Genomic DNA, 18,973 nt, shown 5'->3' with positions numbered 1-18,973 from the left:
TCTTATGCCTCAAGGACTACTGTCACAGCAGTTTGTGGTCGAGAGAGCCCATCGCATCCCGGCACAGAAACCTCAGCCGGGAGCCAGACCACGGCCATTCCTCTTTAAGCTACTCAACTATAGAGACCGTGATATGGTCCTCCGTGAAACACGCAAGATGGACGATCTCAAAGTGGGCGGTAACTCAGTTATGCTCTTCCCTGACTATACAGCCCGAGTGCAAAGACGTAGGAGCAACTACACAGTGGTGAAACTCCGCGCCCTAGAGCTACCATATTCATTGTTGTTTCTAGCCCGCCTGTGTGTTGTAACAAAGGAGAGGACCCACTTCTTTGACTCCCCAGAGGAGGCGTGGGACTGGCTTGAAGAGTCGGGACTGTGGTCGGGTGTGAGGCCTGCAAATTCAGAAAGTTACGCTGCGACAGGTAGAAGAACCCGACGACGTCGTCGACGTGGGACCATGAGGACCACCCAGCCTGGGACCACTGCCCCGAACCCAGAAAACATGCGCAGGGAGAGATTGGAAGCCCTAGAAGCGGTCACCACCCTTGGCTCCCCACACACCCAAAAACGCTTGGACTCCCTCATGCAGACCACCCTGGTACCCAGCGGCTCCTCCTCGCCATCCACAATCGTTTCAGATGATCTTGCACTACCAGTGGTGACTCCACAAACTGCCGATGATATTATCTGAACTAACTTTCTTGTGATGGTCACCATCATGGACAGCTCATGCAAGTAGATCATTGTCTGTTCACTCTGTGTCTTAACTATGGTTGGGTGTAGGGGTGGCCTATTGCACTAGCGACACTGCCTGGCCTTCATGGTGGCGGAGCAGTGGTGACCCGCCTGTCGCCGGTCGGGTCACATACATCATCCCATGGAGATGGGGAGGGGGGGTGAACGTGTGGGGCAGCGCATTTCCCTATCCCACCAGCCCGACTCACAGTCCGTTGGCCCCACATGGCGACACCGGTGCTTACACTGTTGACACACATCATATGCAGGAGCAAGGGGGACGGCTACAGCATGACACCGCTAGCGCGCACACCCTCACAGACACCCCACTGATCTAGTTAACGCCACTTCATAGTTATAGAAGTTTGGACGGACACCACGCAATGTCTGCCCCAGATGTTACACCATTCCTTGTTCATCAGTTGTTTTTTTTGTTGCAGCACACTGACATGACACCGCCTGACCCCATCCCCCACGCCGCCTGGGCCTACCCTGGCCCTGGCGCCTCCATTGCACTGGCTCACCCAAGATGGCGCACTCTGATATAATTACGAACATCCGTGGCATGTACACACCCACGCGTCGCTACTCCATCTTTGCATAACTTCGGAGACACTCCGCTGCCATTGCCCTCCTACAGGAAACACATATGACACAGCCGGAGCTAGACAAGTTACGCAAATACTAGAGAGGCCAATTATATGCCACCACATACTCAGCGCATGCACGGGGCACACTGATCTGGGTGCGGGCGGGTACTCCATTCATCTGTACTGACACAGCGATGGATCCTGCAGGCACGTACACTTTGGCTCGTGGAACACTTAACGGTCAGCAAATACTGTTGGGCTCCATTTACGCTCTGAACACTGACCAACCCTCATTCCTGGTGCAACTGTCCACGTCGTTAGCCCCTTACGCTGGACTCCCCTGGCTGCTGGGCGGGGATTTCAATCCGGTACTGGACATACACCTAGATAGGTCCTTTCCACCCCTCCAAACCACACCGGCTGTTTCGAACACGCAGGCCCTCGCAGAATGGCTTTCGCACTGGGCGTTGCTAGATATGTGGCGTTGCCTACATCCTGATGCCCGTATCTATTCTTACTACTCCGCAGTGCATGACCTTCACATGCGATTGGACAGGGTGGTGGGCTCCCAAACACTGACCCCGCTGATTGAGGATGCTGAGTATTTGGGGCAGACACATTCTGATCACAATCCCCCGAGGCTGCGGCTGAATTGGGACCCCGGTCGCCCCCCTGTCACCACATGGTGTCTCCAACCGGCCGTGCTAGAGCTTCCGGAATTTCATGCATCCCTGAGGATGGCTATCCTGGAGTATTTTGAACTGAATTATGGGACGGCGAGTAGCGCACTGGTGGAGTGGGAAGCCCATAAAACGGCAATCGGGGGCCACTGCCTTGGTGCAACGTGGAACATACATAAACACCTGGCGCTGTCACTCACCCGCCTCGAATTGCAATTACTCAAATATGAACGGGACAGCGAGGGCGGAGGTCGCCATTCCACTCATCTGGCACGCCTTCGGGCGTAGCATGCAGACCTCATTGAATGCCTGCGTTGCCACAATTACACGGCCCACACAGCACGCACTCATGCCAAAGCCGACAGGGCGGGTCACTTGTTGGCTTGGCTGCTCAGGCAGGAAAACACCCACACCCCGATTGGGGCCATACGCACGCCCGAGGGGCCACTGGTATACACGCGTGAGATACACCAGGTGATGTCCGACCATTATGCGCAACTGTACCGCTCCACGGGGCGCTGCTCCGGACCTGAGCTGGACAGGTTCCTGGAAACTGCCCGCCTGCCCACGGTCCCCAAAGAACACCTGGAGTCGCTTGACGGCCCCCTCACCTTGGAGGAGATTGGAGAGGCGATCAGCTCCATGGCCACTGGGAGGGCGCTGAGGCCGGATGGACTCCTTGCTGAATACTATAAAGCCTACTGGGAGTCCTTAGTGTTGAAATTGCACGCCCTTTATTCCACAGCTCTCGAGGAGCGCATCCTGGCCCCTTCAATGCGCGAGGCCTACCTGGTGTCCCTGCTCAAGCCAAACAGGGATCCCGACCTCTGGCTCTGCTTAACGTGGATTATAACATTTTCGCCAAGGTGTTAGCGAAGCGCCTGGCGCCGGTAGTACCTGAGCTGGTGCACAGCGACCAGAACGGCTTTGGACCTAAGCGCAGTACCTCACTGAACTTGCGGCGGTTCTTTAGGGTGGCATCGGATAGTGTACAGAGGTGGCCTAGGGTGGGTTGTCTTGTACTGGACCTTGAAAAAGCCTTTGACTGAGTGGAGTGGGGATATCTCGCAGTGGTACTGTTGCGCTACGAGCTGGGCCTGGGGTTTCTCAAGATGGTTGCACTATTGTACAAGAATCCCACAGTGAGGGTGAAAACTGGGCCCTACATCTCTGCCGCAATACCAATTTGCAGGGGCACCAGGCAGGGGTACCCGCTCTCGCCCCTCCTGTTCGTACTGGCAATTGAGCCCCTAGCTTCGACACTGCGTACGACACTCAGAGACGGCATACCCTTAGGGGACGCGACGCATCAGGTGTCACTGTACGCGGATAACCTCTTGGTGTACGTCAGAGATGTAAGTAACATCCCGGCCAATCTAGAGCGCATATTGCTCGACTTTGCCGCTCTCTCGGGCCTTAGGGTGAACGCCACCAAGTCCTGCCTTTATGCGTTCGGCGGGGATATCCCGGACCCAGGCTATATCCTAGATGGCGTGCGTGTACAGTGGAAAGTGGACACTTTCCGATACTTAGGAGTTTAGATATATCACCAACCGGCGGACCTCATTGAGGGCAATCTGGGGAGGACTGTAACAGCTATCAAGTCCCAAATGCGTTTTTGGAACACGCTTCCACTCACAGTCACGGGCAGGGTAGCCTTATCCAAGATGGTGATACTCCCCCGTCTCCTGTACTACTTTGCCAACCTACCAATATATATCCTGGCGGCCTTCTTCACCACACTCAATCAGTCGCTCCGGGATTTCATTTGGGGTAATGCGCGTCACAGGATGGCTCTGCCCAAACTGTACTTGCCCACCGACCAGGGAGGCCTGGCTGCGCCGTGCTTTGAACATTATTATGTGGCAGTGCAGCTACAATGGATAGTCTGCTGGCTAGCAGACAGCGGCCTCGACGACACTGCAACCAAAGCACCTCCCCTCTCTCTAGCTGACATTACCAAACTCTTTCACCCCGCCACGAAAGCCTCAACGCCGACACCACTCCTCATGGTGGTGGCCTACAAATGCTACCGCCGCAGTCTCTACCTTACTAGAACTCTGGTCCCCTACGCTACGGCCATACCACTGGAGGGCTCCCCCAGCGGGCTGGGGGCGCTCACCGCTTCTGAACTGGTGGAGTGGCACGAAGCGGATATACAGACCCTGGGCGACCTTTATCGGGACGGCACCCTCATGACATATGAATTCCTGGTGGACGAGGCGAGCCTGCCACCTGGGCAATTCCTCAGACACCGTTCCCTGATTGCGACATTGACCGCTAGCTGGGGGGACATGAAGGAGGAACCGAGCCAACACCTCACCATACAGTATCTCCATGTTATGGGGCAGGGCAGGCACTTGATTCGGTGGTTTGTGGCCTTCCTACGCACACACGCAGCAATCAGCCTGGAACCGCTCCGCCGCAAATGGGAAACAGATCTAGCGAGGCCACTAGATGATAAGGAATGGGGCAAGTTGCTACAGAGTCCAACACGTATACCCCGAAACATGCGGTTCCGCCAAATACAGCTGTTTATACTTCACAGGGCATACCTCGCACCCGAAACGATCAAAAGATACTTTCATCGCACAGACACGGTCTGCCCCCGCTGCGCGGAGCTAGGAGCTGGGCTAGTACACATGCTGTGGAGCTGCCACAAGCTACGCCCATACTGGGAGGCAATCCAAGAGGCGCTACATACATGCACAGGCCGAACCATACCATTTGAATGGCCCGTTTACCTACTGCACCTCTTCCGCAAAACGCCATCCACGAAAGTTACCTCCCGCTTCCTCGACTTGGGGCTGGTGGTGGCTAAATGGCTACTCACTAAACGCTGGAAGGTGCCAGACCCGCCGCACACACGGGCGTGGAGGTATTCGCTCCAGCCATGGCCCAAAGCGGAGGGCATAGCCATCTTGAGAGAGGAAACACTGGGACTCCGGAAGACGCCTATTGCGACACAATGGGAAGGTCTCTTACAGGCCTTGACACGAATTGGGGGGGACACTGCGGAGGGACATCCTGTGCATGGGGGAGGTGCTTTCCCGGAGATTGCTGAATACGCTAACGAGGATCATTTGCTCGTCACGTAGATGGCTGTGTACTATCTGATACTCAGAGTGGGAAGTATTGGGTTTCCTGTGTGGTGATGCCCGCCTGGGAGATGTCGGGGGTTGGGGGGCAGAAGCGATGGGGAAACAATGCGGGATGCACGTTTACATGTCGGACTTTGCTGCTGTTCTTGATTATTGGGGGTTCTCGAAGTTATGCCCCCTTTTCATGTTCTCTTGTTACTATCTGTACCTGCATGTATCCTGAATACTCTGCGTAGACTCTGTGCACCATACCACTGGGCCTATATTTCCAAAACATGATGCCTTGTACCGTATCATGGTTCAAATTGCCACCACACCACTGTATGTCGGCAGGGGGGTTCTCCTGTTCCACGGTACTGCTCATCTGTTCTTGCCTAATACTTTGTGGTATGGTCGATGTTAATTGATGACTGATGCCTGTCTGTAAGCTGTAAACTCTGCAAAACAATGAAAACAGATTTATTAAAAAAAGAATGAGTTTTATCCAATTAAGTTTCTTAAATCATTTGCTCAAAGAATTTATGACTAGCTTAACAGACAAATTGTTTCACTCTTAAACAAAGAACTTCACCAAGCCTACAACCAATACCGGTGTATCCTCACTGAAGAGTCCCAAGTAGTAAAGGGATTATATGTCTGCACTGGTTGTTGTATCCAGATGTGTGCTGTGGCCAGACAGAAACCCCAATCAAGGCGAAACTGGCCTTGGATTTTCGCACAAGGAGGACCTGGTATGGCAGCTCAGGCTGGACTGTTCTTACTGAAGTATGTGAAGACTGATTTGCATATGGCTTGGTCCAAACTGCAGTGGCATGGTGAGCAAAATGTGTGTTGAAATGCCACAGGGTGATTGGCATTGTTTACACTTAGTGCAAGCATTCCTCCCATCACATTTTGATCACTGCCACATACTGGCAGTCTTCTACTCACAGTAGTGCACTCAGACATGTTTAGTATGGCCAGTACAGAGAATAGCGACAGATACTGACCAATGACTCTCAAGGCAAAGCAGATGGCCTCACTCTTCACCTGCCAACCACCATCAGAAGTGCCAGCCTCGGTTAGATAATATCACAATTCTGAATCTTGACCAGGACCAGCAGTAACTTTTTTGACACCATCTGGCAAGTAAGATGTGTATGTATGGAGACTCTTCACAAATTGTATTCACTAAGACAATAAACCACCTTCCCATTAGGCATTTAATCAGTTAATTTTATTTGTTTGAAATTGAATGGGAAGTATTGACAAAGTGCACGCAGATAAAACAGAAGAGTTAATTATTAATGGATGGAAAGTGAGACCATTTGCTTGATACACATTGGTCAGTAGAAATTGCCAATCTACCTTGGTGTAAAAATTGATAGTGCTCTATCCATGGCCACTTAGATGTCCTCTCTAGCTTCCTTTGTGGGTTTTTTCCCACTGTAAAATCCTGAGGAAACTGATTCCATTTGTGACAGAGGATGGACAAAGAACAGCTGTCACCACGATAATTGGATCTAGACTGGACCGCACCAACTCGTTACCTTGTCTACAATCCACTCTATTAAAGAAACTTTAAGAGCTTCAAAATTGGGCAGCGTGGGTGATCTTGAACTCCCAGATTCGCACATGCTTGTCTGCTACCGCAAAGCTTCCACTGGCTTCACAGCAACCAGGAGGTTGGGGGAGAGGGGCAGGTTCCAAGTTACACGGAGAGAGAGGGCTAGGAGGAGGGCGTGGAGGGAACCCTGGTGGCAGGTAGTGAGGGGTGTTCTGGTTGCTAGAATGAGGGTGAATAGTAAGGTGAGAGCCAGCAAACCCAGGGGCCTGATGGGTGTTATGAGAAGATGAAGGGGCATGGCGAGAGTGAGGAGGGGTGCCATCTTGTTTATGGGGAGGGGTCATTGATAAAACAAGAGATCGGTGTCCTTAGTGGAGCAGTAGGGGGATCAGTGTGAGGGGGCTCAGTGTGAAGGGGGATCAGTGTAGGTGGATCAGTGTGGGGGGGCTGGGAGGAATGAGAGGGAAGAAGAGAGTGATTAGGGTTGAGTAGCGAAAAGTCAAGAGGAGGAGAGAGGGTTTGGGTGGCAGAGTAGGTTGTAGGATATGGTTTAGTGGTATAAGTCTTGATTTTCTCATCCAAAGAGCAATGTGTATTGCTACCCCTTCTTGATGTATAAAACAGCTGGAGTAGCTCTTAAACCCAGATTATGTTCTTGCTTACTCCTTGACAGCTGGAATCTTGCAGGCTCTTGACTTCAGAGCAAGCTCCATCCATCAAGCTGATATCCTGGGAATCAGTACAGTTCTAGCTATGGCTAAAAAGCCAGGTCTTCAAGGTTTTTCTGAACACAAGTTCTGATTAGATCAGGCTCATATTAGTTGGCAGGGAATTCCACAGCCTGGCCGCCACCACCTGAAGGATCTGCCCCCAATGCGTGATTTAGCATAGTGAGGTTCACAGATTAAGTTCTGAGAGCTCAATGATCGTTTTGCTGGTAGAGGCATAACCGGTATTTAATGTAGCTAGGACATCTGCCATGCAGCGCCCAAAAGTCCATTGTCAAGGCCTTGAACTCGATCCTTTTCGCAACTGGCAGCCAGTACAGCTGTCTTATATGCGGAGAGATGTGGTGCCAATACAGAACTAATTAATCTTGCAGCCACATTTTGTACCATCTGTAATCTTTAAATCAGATAGGCTGGTAATCCCAAATATAGAAAATTTGCATAATCCAGCCGAGATGTCACTGTGGAATGGACAATGACTTTATGACAGTCCTCCGACAGGAGATGTAGAAATTTCCTCAAGCTTCTCAACTTACCGAAGCATGAGGCTGCAACATGCCATACTTGAGTTGCGAATGAAAGATCTGCTTCCCACTTTACGCCCAAGATTTTTGCCGTGATTGATGGTATAGGTGGCAGGCCCATTTCCGCCGGCCACCAAAGTCCGGCTGCCGGATGAGATGCCTTGCCAAAGAACAACACCTCTGTCTTCTCTGCATTAAGCTTACGTTTATTGTTGTTCATCCAGCAGGCGATGTAGTTCAAGCAGCCCTTAAACCTAGTAGAGTCCACAGAATGATCCTTGAAGGAAAACACCAGCTGGGTGCCGTCTGCGAATGATATTGCCTTCACTTCCCAATTTGCTATGAGCGAAAACAGGAAGGCAAGATAGGTATTGAAGAGCAGCAGGCTCAAGGCTGCACCTGCGGTATCCCACACCATAGTGGCTTAGGTTCCGACTGAAATGGTTGGAGAGCGACCCTCTGCGTATGGTCTTTAAGAAAGGACTTAGCCAGGTGAGGACCATTCCTCCCAGAACCATAATTTGAGTCTATCTAACAAGATTTGGTGATCCACGGTGTCGAATGCTGCGGACAGGTCCAAAAGCACCAGCATTGCTGATACTCCTGCGTCCACAGTCATTCTTACTGACTCTGCCACCTCCAACAGCGCAGTCTCACTACTAAAGCGGACCGAAAACCGGACTGCGTGTCATGCAAAATGTCATGCCCTTCAATTAAATTAGCCAGCTGGCACTGTATCATCCTTTCCAACATCTTTGCTGGTACTGGCAGTAGTGAGATCGGGTGATAGTTGTTAAGCTCTCCCGGATCGACATTGGGCTTTTTCATAAGGGGCAATAACAACGCATGTTTCCATACATCAGGGAAAATGCCCATGGATAGTGAGGTGTTCCACATATGATTCAGAGCACCATTCATCGGGTGAGCCAGAGCCCTCCAGAATTTAGGGGGGCACGGATCCTCTAGGGACCCTGACTTACAATTTAGGATCTCTGCCAGGGATTCCTGTTGGGAGATAGGGAGACATTTTTAGAAAGTATTTTCAGTATTTATGATTTCCACTCCTTCTGTTTTAGCTGTCTCCATCACCATTGTAAAGGTGTTATAGACTTTCAGGATTTTACTATAAAAAAAAGTCTGATAGCTTCATACACAATGAGGGGGACGGCTGCATCGTGCTTTCAAGCTCCGCCGGCTTGGTAAAGGAGCTGACTAGCCTAAAGATGTCCTTGCCTCAAGGATCTTGTTCTCTTCTGTCGATCTGTTGCTATGGTGGTGACTCCATTTAAAGTTGTAAAGGTTTGTTAATGTTTTATGCCAAGCAAATCTATGGTTGGGTTAAGCCGACAAATTCTAGAATCCATCCACTCAGAGGATAGCTCATAGTCTGAAGAAAATCACCTATGGTGACAGGTCCGGGACACAATAGATAGATTCCACTGAGCACCCTTGGGAATCTCGCTTGAGATGCCGCCTTCACTTTTTATGAGGCACAGTGCTGTTTTAAAAGGGGGAAGTAATAAGTGACCAAAGTGAGGAAGTATTATGCTTGTAGTCAACTTTATTTTGATATCTCCGTATCCATGTGATGTGGTAGTAAAATTTGCTTCACACTGCAGTCACAACTAGAGGACAATAATGAATGTACTTCTCATTAGTAGTTTTTAGGTCTCGCCTGCTGCTCTGCGAGACTTGCTTCAAAAAGCTGACCACACGCTCGTGCGTGTGTGGCCTATTGCTTGCGGTTACCCGCATGGGCGCCATATGTTTTGAATTATCGTGCCCAGACACAAAACATATGGCCTGGTGCTCACTCTCGCGCGCACGGCCTTGTTATTTCATTTCTTTTTTTAAGTTCAATAACATTTTTATTAGTCAATAAAAAAGAGTAAATCAATACATAACATCAATTAGGAAGGGGAAGGGAGAGGGAAGGTGGGAAAGAAGGGGAAAAGGGGAATAACAAAATGTAGCATGTAAGAGAGAATATACAATAAAACCAATGATCATGGGCATTTGAACATTTGAACATGGGCATTTGAAAAAGAAGAGAAAAAGAGAAAAAACAGTACATTAGAAAATCTTGGATGTGGAAAGGGTATCATGGGGGTTTAGAGACCTCTTGTTGAGCAGGCGTTGGACGAGATGAATGGGCAGCACATTTATCTAAGTACAATGTAATGGGGAGCCATAGGTCTGCTCGTTTAGTTGCTAATTGAACAGGAAAAACAAAAGCATTATCGAGTCTATGATTGTGACAGACATTGTACCACCACTCTTTGAAAGAAATATTAGATGTATTTTTCCAATTAACAGTAATCTGCTGAAAGGCTACAGCTAATAACAAATCTACAATGCGAACACACATATCTACATTATCCCAACCTGGGGATAAACTACCCAAGAAAAGATGGGTGAGAGAAAAAGGAATACAGGCATGAAAAATAACATTGACTTGAGCCCACACCTGTAACCAAAAGTCATGCACATATTTACAGAGAAATATCATATGAAATAAGGTAGCATTGGGGGAGCCACACGACCAGCATGTGTCTGGGGTAATAGGAAAGCGTTTGTGTAGTGTAGAAGGAGTATGAAGTAACCTGTTGTAAATAAAAAATAAGGATTGCGTCAGGGAGGCTGCTCTGGAAGTTTTACGGAGTTTTGCCCATATCTTATCCCAAAGAGATACCGGCCATTCTGTTTCAAAATCAATCTCCCATTGAAGCTCAACCTTGGATTTAGGTCTGAGTGATTGGTGTGAGTGAAGATATTTATAAATAGGGGTTGCTTTGGGAATCGTACGTAGGAGAGAGTGGAGTTGGAAAATGGGGGTTTGTTGAACAGGGGAAGGAGAAGAAGAACCCGAGAGCCTCTCATAAACCTCTAGAACGGTATTTTTAAGTAATAAGTATTTAGGGACAAAGGATAGAGGTAAGCCAAAGGAAGAACTGAGATCAGAAAAAGAGAGAAAGATGGAATCAGAGAAGAGCTGCGAGATCCATATCAAACCTCGGGATCTCCATGATTTCCAGTAGAAGGGTTTATTACCAATTAGAAGATATTTATTATGCCAAATGGTGGAAGAGAGGAAATCAGCAACAGTCGTGGGAGGGCCAGGGGCACCAGATAGCAAGAGCTTAAGGGTATATTTGTGAATAGGAGTAGGAATCAAAGAAGGTTTAGGAGAAAAAGCAAGATACTCTGTAAAAGAAAATGGAGAAAGGAGAGTACGTTCAACCTTAATCCACAAAGGGCAAGGAACAGTAATAGCAGAAAGGCCTTCTGATATGCAGGAAAATCAGGGAAGTTAACACCACCCTCAGAAGCGGGACGAATAAGTCTAGCAAGAGACATTCTGGATTTTTTAGAGCTCCACAAAAATGAAGATAACGTTGAGTTAATCTTTTTAAAGAACTTCATTGGAATAGATACCGGAATATTGGATAGCGTATAAAGAATGATGGGAGAAATCATCATTTTAATAGTATCAAGACGGCCCCACCAGGAGAGGTATAGGGGGTGCCACCTTGCAGTAAGGTCCGTAATTTTTTGTGTGCATTTAGACAAACATAAAGAGACAGTGTCAGGAATAGAGGGGGTGATATATAGCCCCAGATATTTAATGTGGGGGGGGGCACCAAGTAAATTGAGAATCACAAAATTCTTGCTTGAAAGTGAATTTGGTCAGGGGTAGGATCTCGCATTTATCATGGTTAAGTCTATACCCAGAGAGGGAGGAATAATTTCGGACTTCATCCAGAAAAGCAGGGATAGATTCCGTGGGGTTAGAAAGAAAGAGTAAGATATCATCTGCATAAGCAGCAAGTTTAAGATGAAGGTCCGCAACCTGAAAGCCATGGATAGCAGGGTTTTGGCGTATTCTGGATAAAAAGGGTTCTAAAGCAAGATTGAAAAGAAAGGGGGAAAGGGGGCAACCCTGAAAAACGCCTCTACCCAGACTAAAATAAGAAGAAATTTGGCCATTGGCAACTACTGCGGCTCTAGGGTGCGAGTATAGCAGGGAAACTAAAGAAATAAACTTAGGGCCAAAGCCAAACCAAGTAAGGGTGTGAAAAAGATATCGCCACTCAACTCGATCAAACGCCTTTTCGGCGTCAAGGGCAATCGCTGCAAGTGAGTGTTGACAGCGGGAAGACTTTGATAGAATATTAAATAAAAGTCTAGTGTTGTCCGTAATATGTCGGCCCTTAACAAACCCGGATTGCTCTTCACCAACAAGATCAGGAAGTAGATGGTCCAATCGGACCGCCAATACTTTAGCAAAAAGTTTATAGTCAATATTGACTAACGATATGGGCCTATAATTTTTGCAATATTGTACATCTTTCCCAGGTTTAGGTATTAAACAGATATGAGCGTCTGAGAACGTCCCTGAGGAAGCACCTTGAGCAATAAAAGTATGGAGAAGGGAATGCAAGCGTGGGATCAACAACTTAGAAAAATGAAGATAGAATTCAACGGTAAAACCATCAGGGCCAGGAGCCTTATTAAGTTTAAGGTGTTGCAAAGCAGTGAGCAATTCCTTTTGTGTGATGTCAGATTCTAAGGAGGAAAGGTCAAGAGGAAAAGTGGGTGGCGTGTGAATGGTGGAGAAAAAATTAGCAAGGGAGTTGGGAGAGGGTTGAGTTTCAGATGTGTACAATGTTTCATAAAAATGAGAGAACGCAGCAAGAATATCAACATCCTTATGCTTCAGGATGTCATTAGAGTCGTAAACAGATTCAATATTTAACTTATTATGCTTAATCTTTAAATAGTTAGCTAGGAGCTTCCCTGCTTTATTCCTGCCCCCATAAAATTTAACAAGTATAGGGAAGCGTCCTCCGTAGATTTCTCATTAAATTTCAGTTTTGCAGCAACAAGGGCTGTCAAGCTATCCTCAGAGTGGGAGGTAAAATATGTGTGTTCCAACTTCTTAATATTTAAAAGGAGCTCTTTGGTGGACCATCTGGCAGCCCTGCGTTTATTCGCAACGTAACTGATGATAAAGTCACGTGCAGCCGCTTTAAAAGCATCCCAGATAGTGTGTTCCGGGATAATCGGTGTGGTCGTTAATCAGAAAAAATTCATCAAAAAAGGAAGTGAAGTTAGCCGTAAACTTGGGATCAGTTAGGAGCGAGTTATTGAATCTCCATCTTCTGGGACCATTGACCTTAGGGAACACATCAACGCTCGTAAGGACGGGAGCATGATCCGAAAGCAATATTGGGCCTATCTCGGAATGTAATAGTGATTGAGCAAGGTTGTGGGAGACAAAAACATAATCAAGTCTTGACTGGGAGCGATGACAGGGAGAGTAGAAGGTGTACTCCCGCAATTTGGGATTGCAAAGGCGCCAGGAGTCCACCAACTTATGCTGTAAGATAGCATGGCTAAATAGCTTATGGGGCTTGTTGGGAATATAGGGGGCCATGGATTTCCTATCAATAAAGGGATCCAGAGGTTGATTACAATCCCCCGCCAAAATAAAGTTGTGATCCATAAATTTAGTTAGGAGTGGAGAAAAATCAGCCCAAAAGGAGGGCTCACCCGTAGTTGGGCCATAAACATTAAGAAGGGAAATTGGAACACCTCTGAGTGATAGCTTGGCATAAACCTAACGACCCGAAACATCCGACTCTTGGGTAAGAACCTGAAATGAAAGAGACTTGCGACAAAGGATTGCTACACCGTTCCGTTTGCCATCACCCTGTGAGTAAAAGAGTTCACCCACCCATCCACGCTTGAGCTTAACTGACTCTACATCATTTAAGTGCGTTTCTTGGAGGAATGCAATATCAACATTCAATTTGGCTAGGTGTGACAACATTCTTTGACGCTTGATCGGGGAGTTAATACCCTTCACATTCCATGACAAGATATTCAAGGACATAACAATAACCTATCTACAAAAAATGTGAAAAACATGACCAAAGAATGAAAAGCCCATGTGTCGTAGAAAAGACATAAAGAAAGAAGAAGAGAGAGAGAGCCAGTGTAGATATGCTGGAGAAGAAGAGAAGAAGAGGATAAATGAGAAACTGAAGAACAGGTGCACCAGGGGGAACAAGGAATGCAACTCTTACATAAGCAAAAGATTTCAGTCAACGATAGCATGCTAAAATATAAACATGTGAACAAGAATACGAACAAGAGAAGAGGAAGAAGGGAGGGATAAAGGGAAAAACCATCAAATGCGCAAGGAAAACAAATAAGGGAATAGAGAAAGAACATACCTACGAAGGAAGGGTACGAGGAAGGGTGGAGGAGGGGAGGAACCACATGGGTGGGGCAGCACATCCAGGAGCAGCAAGGCAGGGACCAAGAGACATCATCAGACACGGGGAAAAATTCCTGTAAGACGAAAAAGGAGAACAAGAATTGAAACAAATCAGGAAATCATGCGGGAACCATGACTAACAAGAAAACAAGGGACAATCATCATGCATAAACAATAACAGGCCAGCAAAGTAAGCTTCTGGAAAATCAGACAAATTCAAGTGAACTGCAACTAAGAGAGAGTCTCTGAAAAAGTACAGGATAAAATGCAACAGCCATATAAGGATTATGAAAGCATTAGTCATCCATGGGCAAAGGATGATGATCCGGAGGCATCCATGGCAGACGACTTGTGCGCATTGATGAAACTTTGTAAGCGCACTGGGTCTTCATAGGTTGTAGTCTTGTTGTTATAGGTAACTTTAAATAGACATGGGTGATAAAGGCCATATCGCGCACCCATCGCCCGTAGATCTGCTCTTAGGCTCAGAAAAACCTTGCGACGGGTGGCTGTGGCTTTAGCATAGATTTGTGCGAAAAACAAGGGCGTGCCAGACCAGGCTAAATTCGGAGAAGATTTAGCCGCCGCTAGAACCATCAAGAGGTCAGTGTATTCCAAAAAGTAAATAATGACCCCTCTAGGTCTCTGTGAGGAAGAAGCAGAAGAAGGTGGTCGACCCAGCCTGTGAGCACGTTGGATGTTAAGGGCCTTGTCCGATGACAGATGCAAAAGCTTGGGAAGAAACGACTTGAAGAAGGCGATTGGATCAGATCCCTCAAGTCCCTCAACCAGGCCATAAATACGGAGGTTATTGCGCCTATTCCTGTTTTCCAACTGTTCCACTTGCTGTTGAAGGTCTGAGACTTGAGACTTTAGGTTTGAGACCACAGAGGATGTCTCTTGAAACGACTGAACAGATTTTTCAATCAAAGTTACCTTAGTTTCCATTTGCGACCAATTATCCGTAAGGACCTGGAGTTTAATATTGGTTTCTTCCATGAAAGGACACAAGGACCTTATCTCTTCTAACAACAATTCCATGGACACTGGTCCTGAGTGCTTTGGAGGTGAAAGAGAATTTGACTTGAGTCTTTTTGTGGTAGATTTAAAATTATCCAGCGTATTCTTGGAAGAATCCATTGGCGTGTCTGAGCCAGACGAATTAAGAGAGTCTTCCAGTTGCGAAAAAGCAGAGAAAACCTTAGAGTTCTTCACAAGCTGGGGTTTGGTCGAACGAGGCAAGTGCGACATTGATTTAAGTCTACCCATGTAATAAAGTCGCGAAGTGACTGACACAGTAGATGTCACAGGAGCAAAAATGAAGACAACACAGGATATAGCACAGCAGTAAAACGGGGGAAACTGAATATTTTATGAGAGGAATGCGGCCAATTCCATAGCACTTAAGTAAGAACAGTCGTCAAAGCATATATGAAAAAGCAAATGAAGCCATTCATGGGGAAATCAAGGTAATATGTATACGGCATATATTGCACAGAATTGGCATCAGCTCACCGCATAATGTAAAGCGGGTTTAATCCACATGACAGAGGATGACATGAAGTGTCTCGTGACACACCTCTCAGGAATCCGCAGTGAGTAATGGTACCAATAGCAGAGAGCAACCAGGCATGCTTCATATAGACACCTCACCACTCATAGGCGAATTCAGAGAGCAGTGCAGATATAACAACTATGAAATTATGCCTTGGAGAACAGCTTAGTAGCAGTCATGTGGAGCAGGGGCACTTCGTGAAGGGACGCTGTGACTGCATTGCACAGAGGACGAGCAGTTCCATAAGGCAGAGACTCGGTGCAAGGGAGCAGAAGCAGATGGGTAGCTTATGAGCCCATTAAAAGTGTATAGTTAGGCATTCAAAGCGCTTGGCTAACGGTGAAATAACCGCCACAAAACGCGCGTCATTTAGCGAATCCAAGATGGCGTATACGAGAGAATCTTGTCAGGACTTACAAGTTCCAGTTGCCGTGTCACAAAGGCATGAAAGGAGTCTCAATGACGCTTGGCGAGGTCAGGACATGTTCCGACACTTCTGCAGTCGGTCACCTTCAGGAGACGTAAGCAGGAACCGGCTCGTCTCTCAGCACCGCCTCGGAGCTCTACTCGAGCGCCACCATCACCCGCAGGCGCCAAGCCACGCCCCCTTGCTATTTCATTTCTGAAAACTAGAAAGACTGCCTGGAGCCTACCACGCTTTTGTGATTAGCATGTTTTATTTTTGTTGTTTTCTTTACTATTTTGCCGCCGTCGCCTGGTTCAAGTTCTTCCTGTCCTTGGCAGTAAGAACACACGCTCTCTCATCACTGTGGCGAGATTATGCCGCCTCTCGGTTTCTTCCTTCCAGGAAAATACTGCGAAATCTGATTTCACGAATGGTATTAATTACAAAGAGGCACCGTTTTATTAGAGTCTCTGTATGTTGATGATGATGAAGTATACCAACTTTAAATTTGAATAAAATATATGGAAACGGTCTCGTTAGGAAAAAGATGCACTCTGCATAAATCGCCGTTAAATAGCAACACAACTTTTAACCTCTAAATCGCGGTGTTAAACAAGCATTGTCAAAACGAGTAGGTATGGGGTTGTCAAAGGGAAGGACAAACACAGTTGCACGGAGATCTTACACAGATGCAAGGGCACACAAACTGATTTATGCAGATTGGCACACATACCCAGATAACATTACAGGTACACATGATAATTCTCACTACTATGTTGCAAAATGATAATTTAGTTGGTTGTGAGTGCTTTACGAATAAAGGAACACAGTGAATTGTATGCTTGGTGCTGCAAACGCTATCACCGGCTGGCTACAAAAAACAAGCATTGGCATAACCAGTAGGTCTCCCCTTTGGGACCTTATAAGTACTGCATAACTTAATTACTTATAAGGTTCCAAAGGCGAGACCTATTGGCTATGCCAATGCTTGTTTAGTTAGCCATGTTGGCGGCCCACCTCCGATTTTGTTCTGCTTTTTGAAGAACAAACTGCCAAAAGTAGTAATTCAATATTGAGAAAATAAATCTTTGAGACAGATGTGCAGGGAGTTTTCTGCCTTTGGATGGGAGTCACTGAGTGGTTTCCCTGCCCTAGACTGTCATGTCTCACCTAGACGTCTAGAGGAAGGAAATTTAGTGATGGTCACCCTGCTCTAAAAAGCGCAAGGCCACGATTCTGTGGTAGACAAGCTCACAGGTCAGAACTTTCCAACAGCGGGCGAGATGTGGTTCTGGCATCAGAAAGCCACTGTTACCCCCAACTAGGGCAGGTGAGCTGCGCGTTTCGCGGGGCAGGTTCACTGACATTTCCCAACAGTGCTCCGGCTCCACCAAACTCTAAACAACGTCATGGGCCGAGACTGGAGAGGCAATGGCAGCCACGTTGATGTTCAACTCCTTGGCCTGCGTCTTGGTGATCATATGGCAGCGAACTGGCGAGTTAAGTACTGGCCGAGGGAAGCAGTGTTTATAGCCCTCTGGTGGCCAAGATTTAACCCCTTGAGTGCCCCGCCCTTTCCCCGCCCTGTGCCGGCCCTTTCATTAGCGGGCGGGGTTCATGACGAGATAGTCTCGTCATGGGCACAGCGCAACCGCGGCCCATGACGAGACCATCTCGTCATGGGCACTCAAGTGGTTAATGCCAAAACCATTCAGTTCGTCTACAGCGTCGAAGAGTGTATCTGCTCCTTCAATTTTGAATCCTGCATTTCTGGAAGATGGCCGTAAACCTTGTGCTTGTTCTGAATATGTTTGCCCCAAAAATGAACACAATGGAAAGTATAATTCCCAGGCAATATTTAAGACTATCAGTTCAAACTGATAAAGTACAGAAATGAGTAAAGTAAACAAATAATAAAATTCACAAATTTAATACGGAAAACATATAAAATCACATATGATAACATACATGGTTTGATATAAACATTATATAAAATTAAATTAAATGAATTTTCCAATGATATAAATCAACATATTATAATGTAAATAGTGGCAAAGTGGAATTTCTTCACTGCCCCAAAAATGAAAACATGAGTTGGAGGACCAGCACTCACTAATGAAAGTGTAAGTAGGTTGACATAATAGTCCCCTGTGGAAAAGTCCCCGAAGCAGAATGCATTCCAACAAGTCCAGTGAGTAGTATTCATACATTAATGAACTTTCTGAAAGTGGTCTTCACTTGCTCTAGTTTTTTTCTAGCAACAGCTCGTAATTACATGAAGTGCCGTAATAGCATTATTTCAGGATTGTTTTGTGTGCAAAGAGTAATGCCAAATTTACTGATATACACAAGATTACTACAGCGTAATGTACATTTTGCACGGAGTGCCCACTATCTGCTGTTGCTGAGATGTATTTGCATTCAACCAAATGTTCTATACATTTTCCTCGCCGCACTGAGGTTCACATCAGCAACAGCTGCTTGAAATGTACAGTGGGAGCAGATCTGGTTTATGAATGTTGTTTCATATAAATAATTATTTCATAAATGTCGCGAAAGCACATGAATGCCAGAAAAGAACAGAATTACAAGAATACAACAATCCAAATGTGTATGAAAGCTGGTGCACCATAGCAGAGAAAATCAGAGAACCGGCTAGATACGAACTGGATGGCAGAATTGACTGAATATTGATTCCTGCTTTGTTTTCTAGGCTGCTTCATAGACGGCAAGCTGCGTCCATTCGGTTCAACAACTAGAACAAAGGAATGCATGAGATGCTCCTGTTCCTCATCAGGCACACGATGCTGTTCCCTGTAAGT

General features: G+C 46.9%; 1 protein-coding gene across 1 annotated transcript in view; it reads left to right on the top strand.

The window, feature by feature from the left end:
* Positions 1-18,973, top strand: part of LOC146867188 (beta-microseminoprotein-like) — an 88,351-nt gene that overhangs the window by 22,992 nt on the left and 46,386 nt on the right. Inside the window, exon 3 of the mRNA XM_085603774.1 lies at positions 18,865-18,967. Within this exon, the coding sequence (XP_085459900.1) occupies positions 18,865-18,967 (103 nt within the window). The remainder of the gene's footprint in view (positions 1-18,864; positions 18,968-18,973) is intronic.

Source organism: Triturus cristatus, chromosome 1_2 (assembly GCF_964204655.1).
Source record: "Triturus cristatus chromosome 1_2, aTriCri1.1, whole genome shotgun sequence".
NCBI classification, from domain to species: domain Eukaryota; kingdom Metazoa; phylum Chordata; class Amphibia; order Caudata; family Salamandridae; genus Triturus; species Triturus cristatus.
The sequence above is the reverse complement of the archived record's forward strand: the minus strand, read 5'-3'. Positions and strand labels throughout refer to the sequence as shown.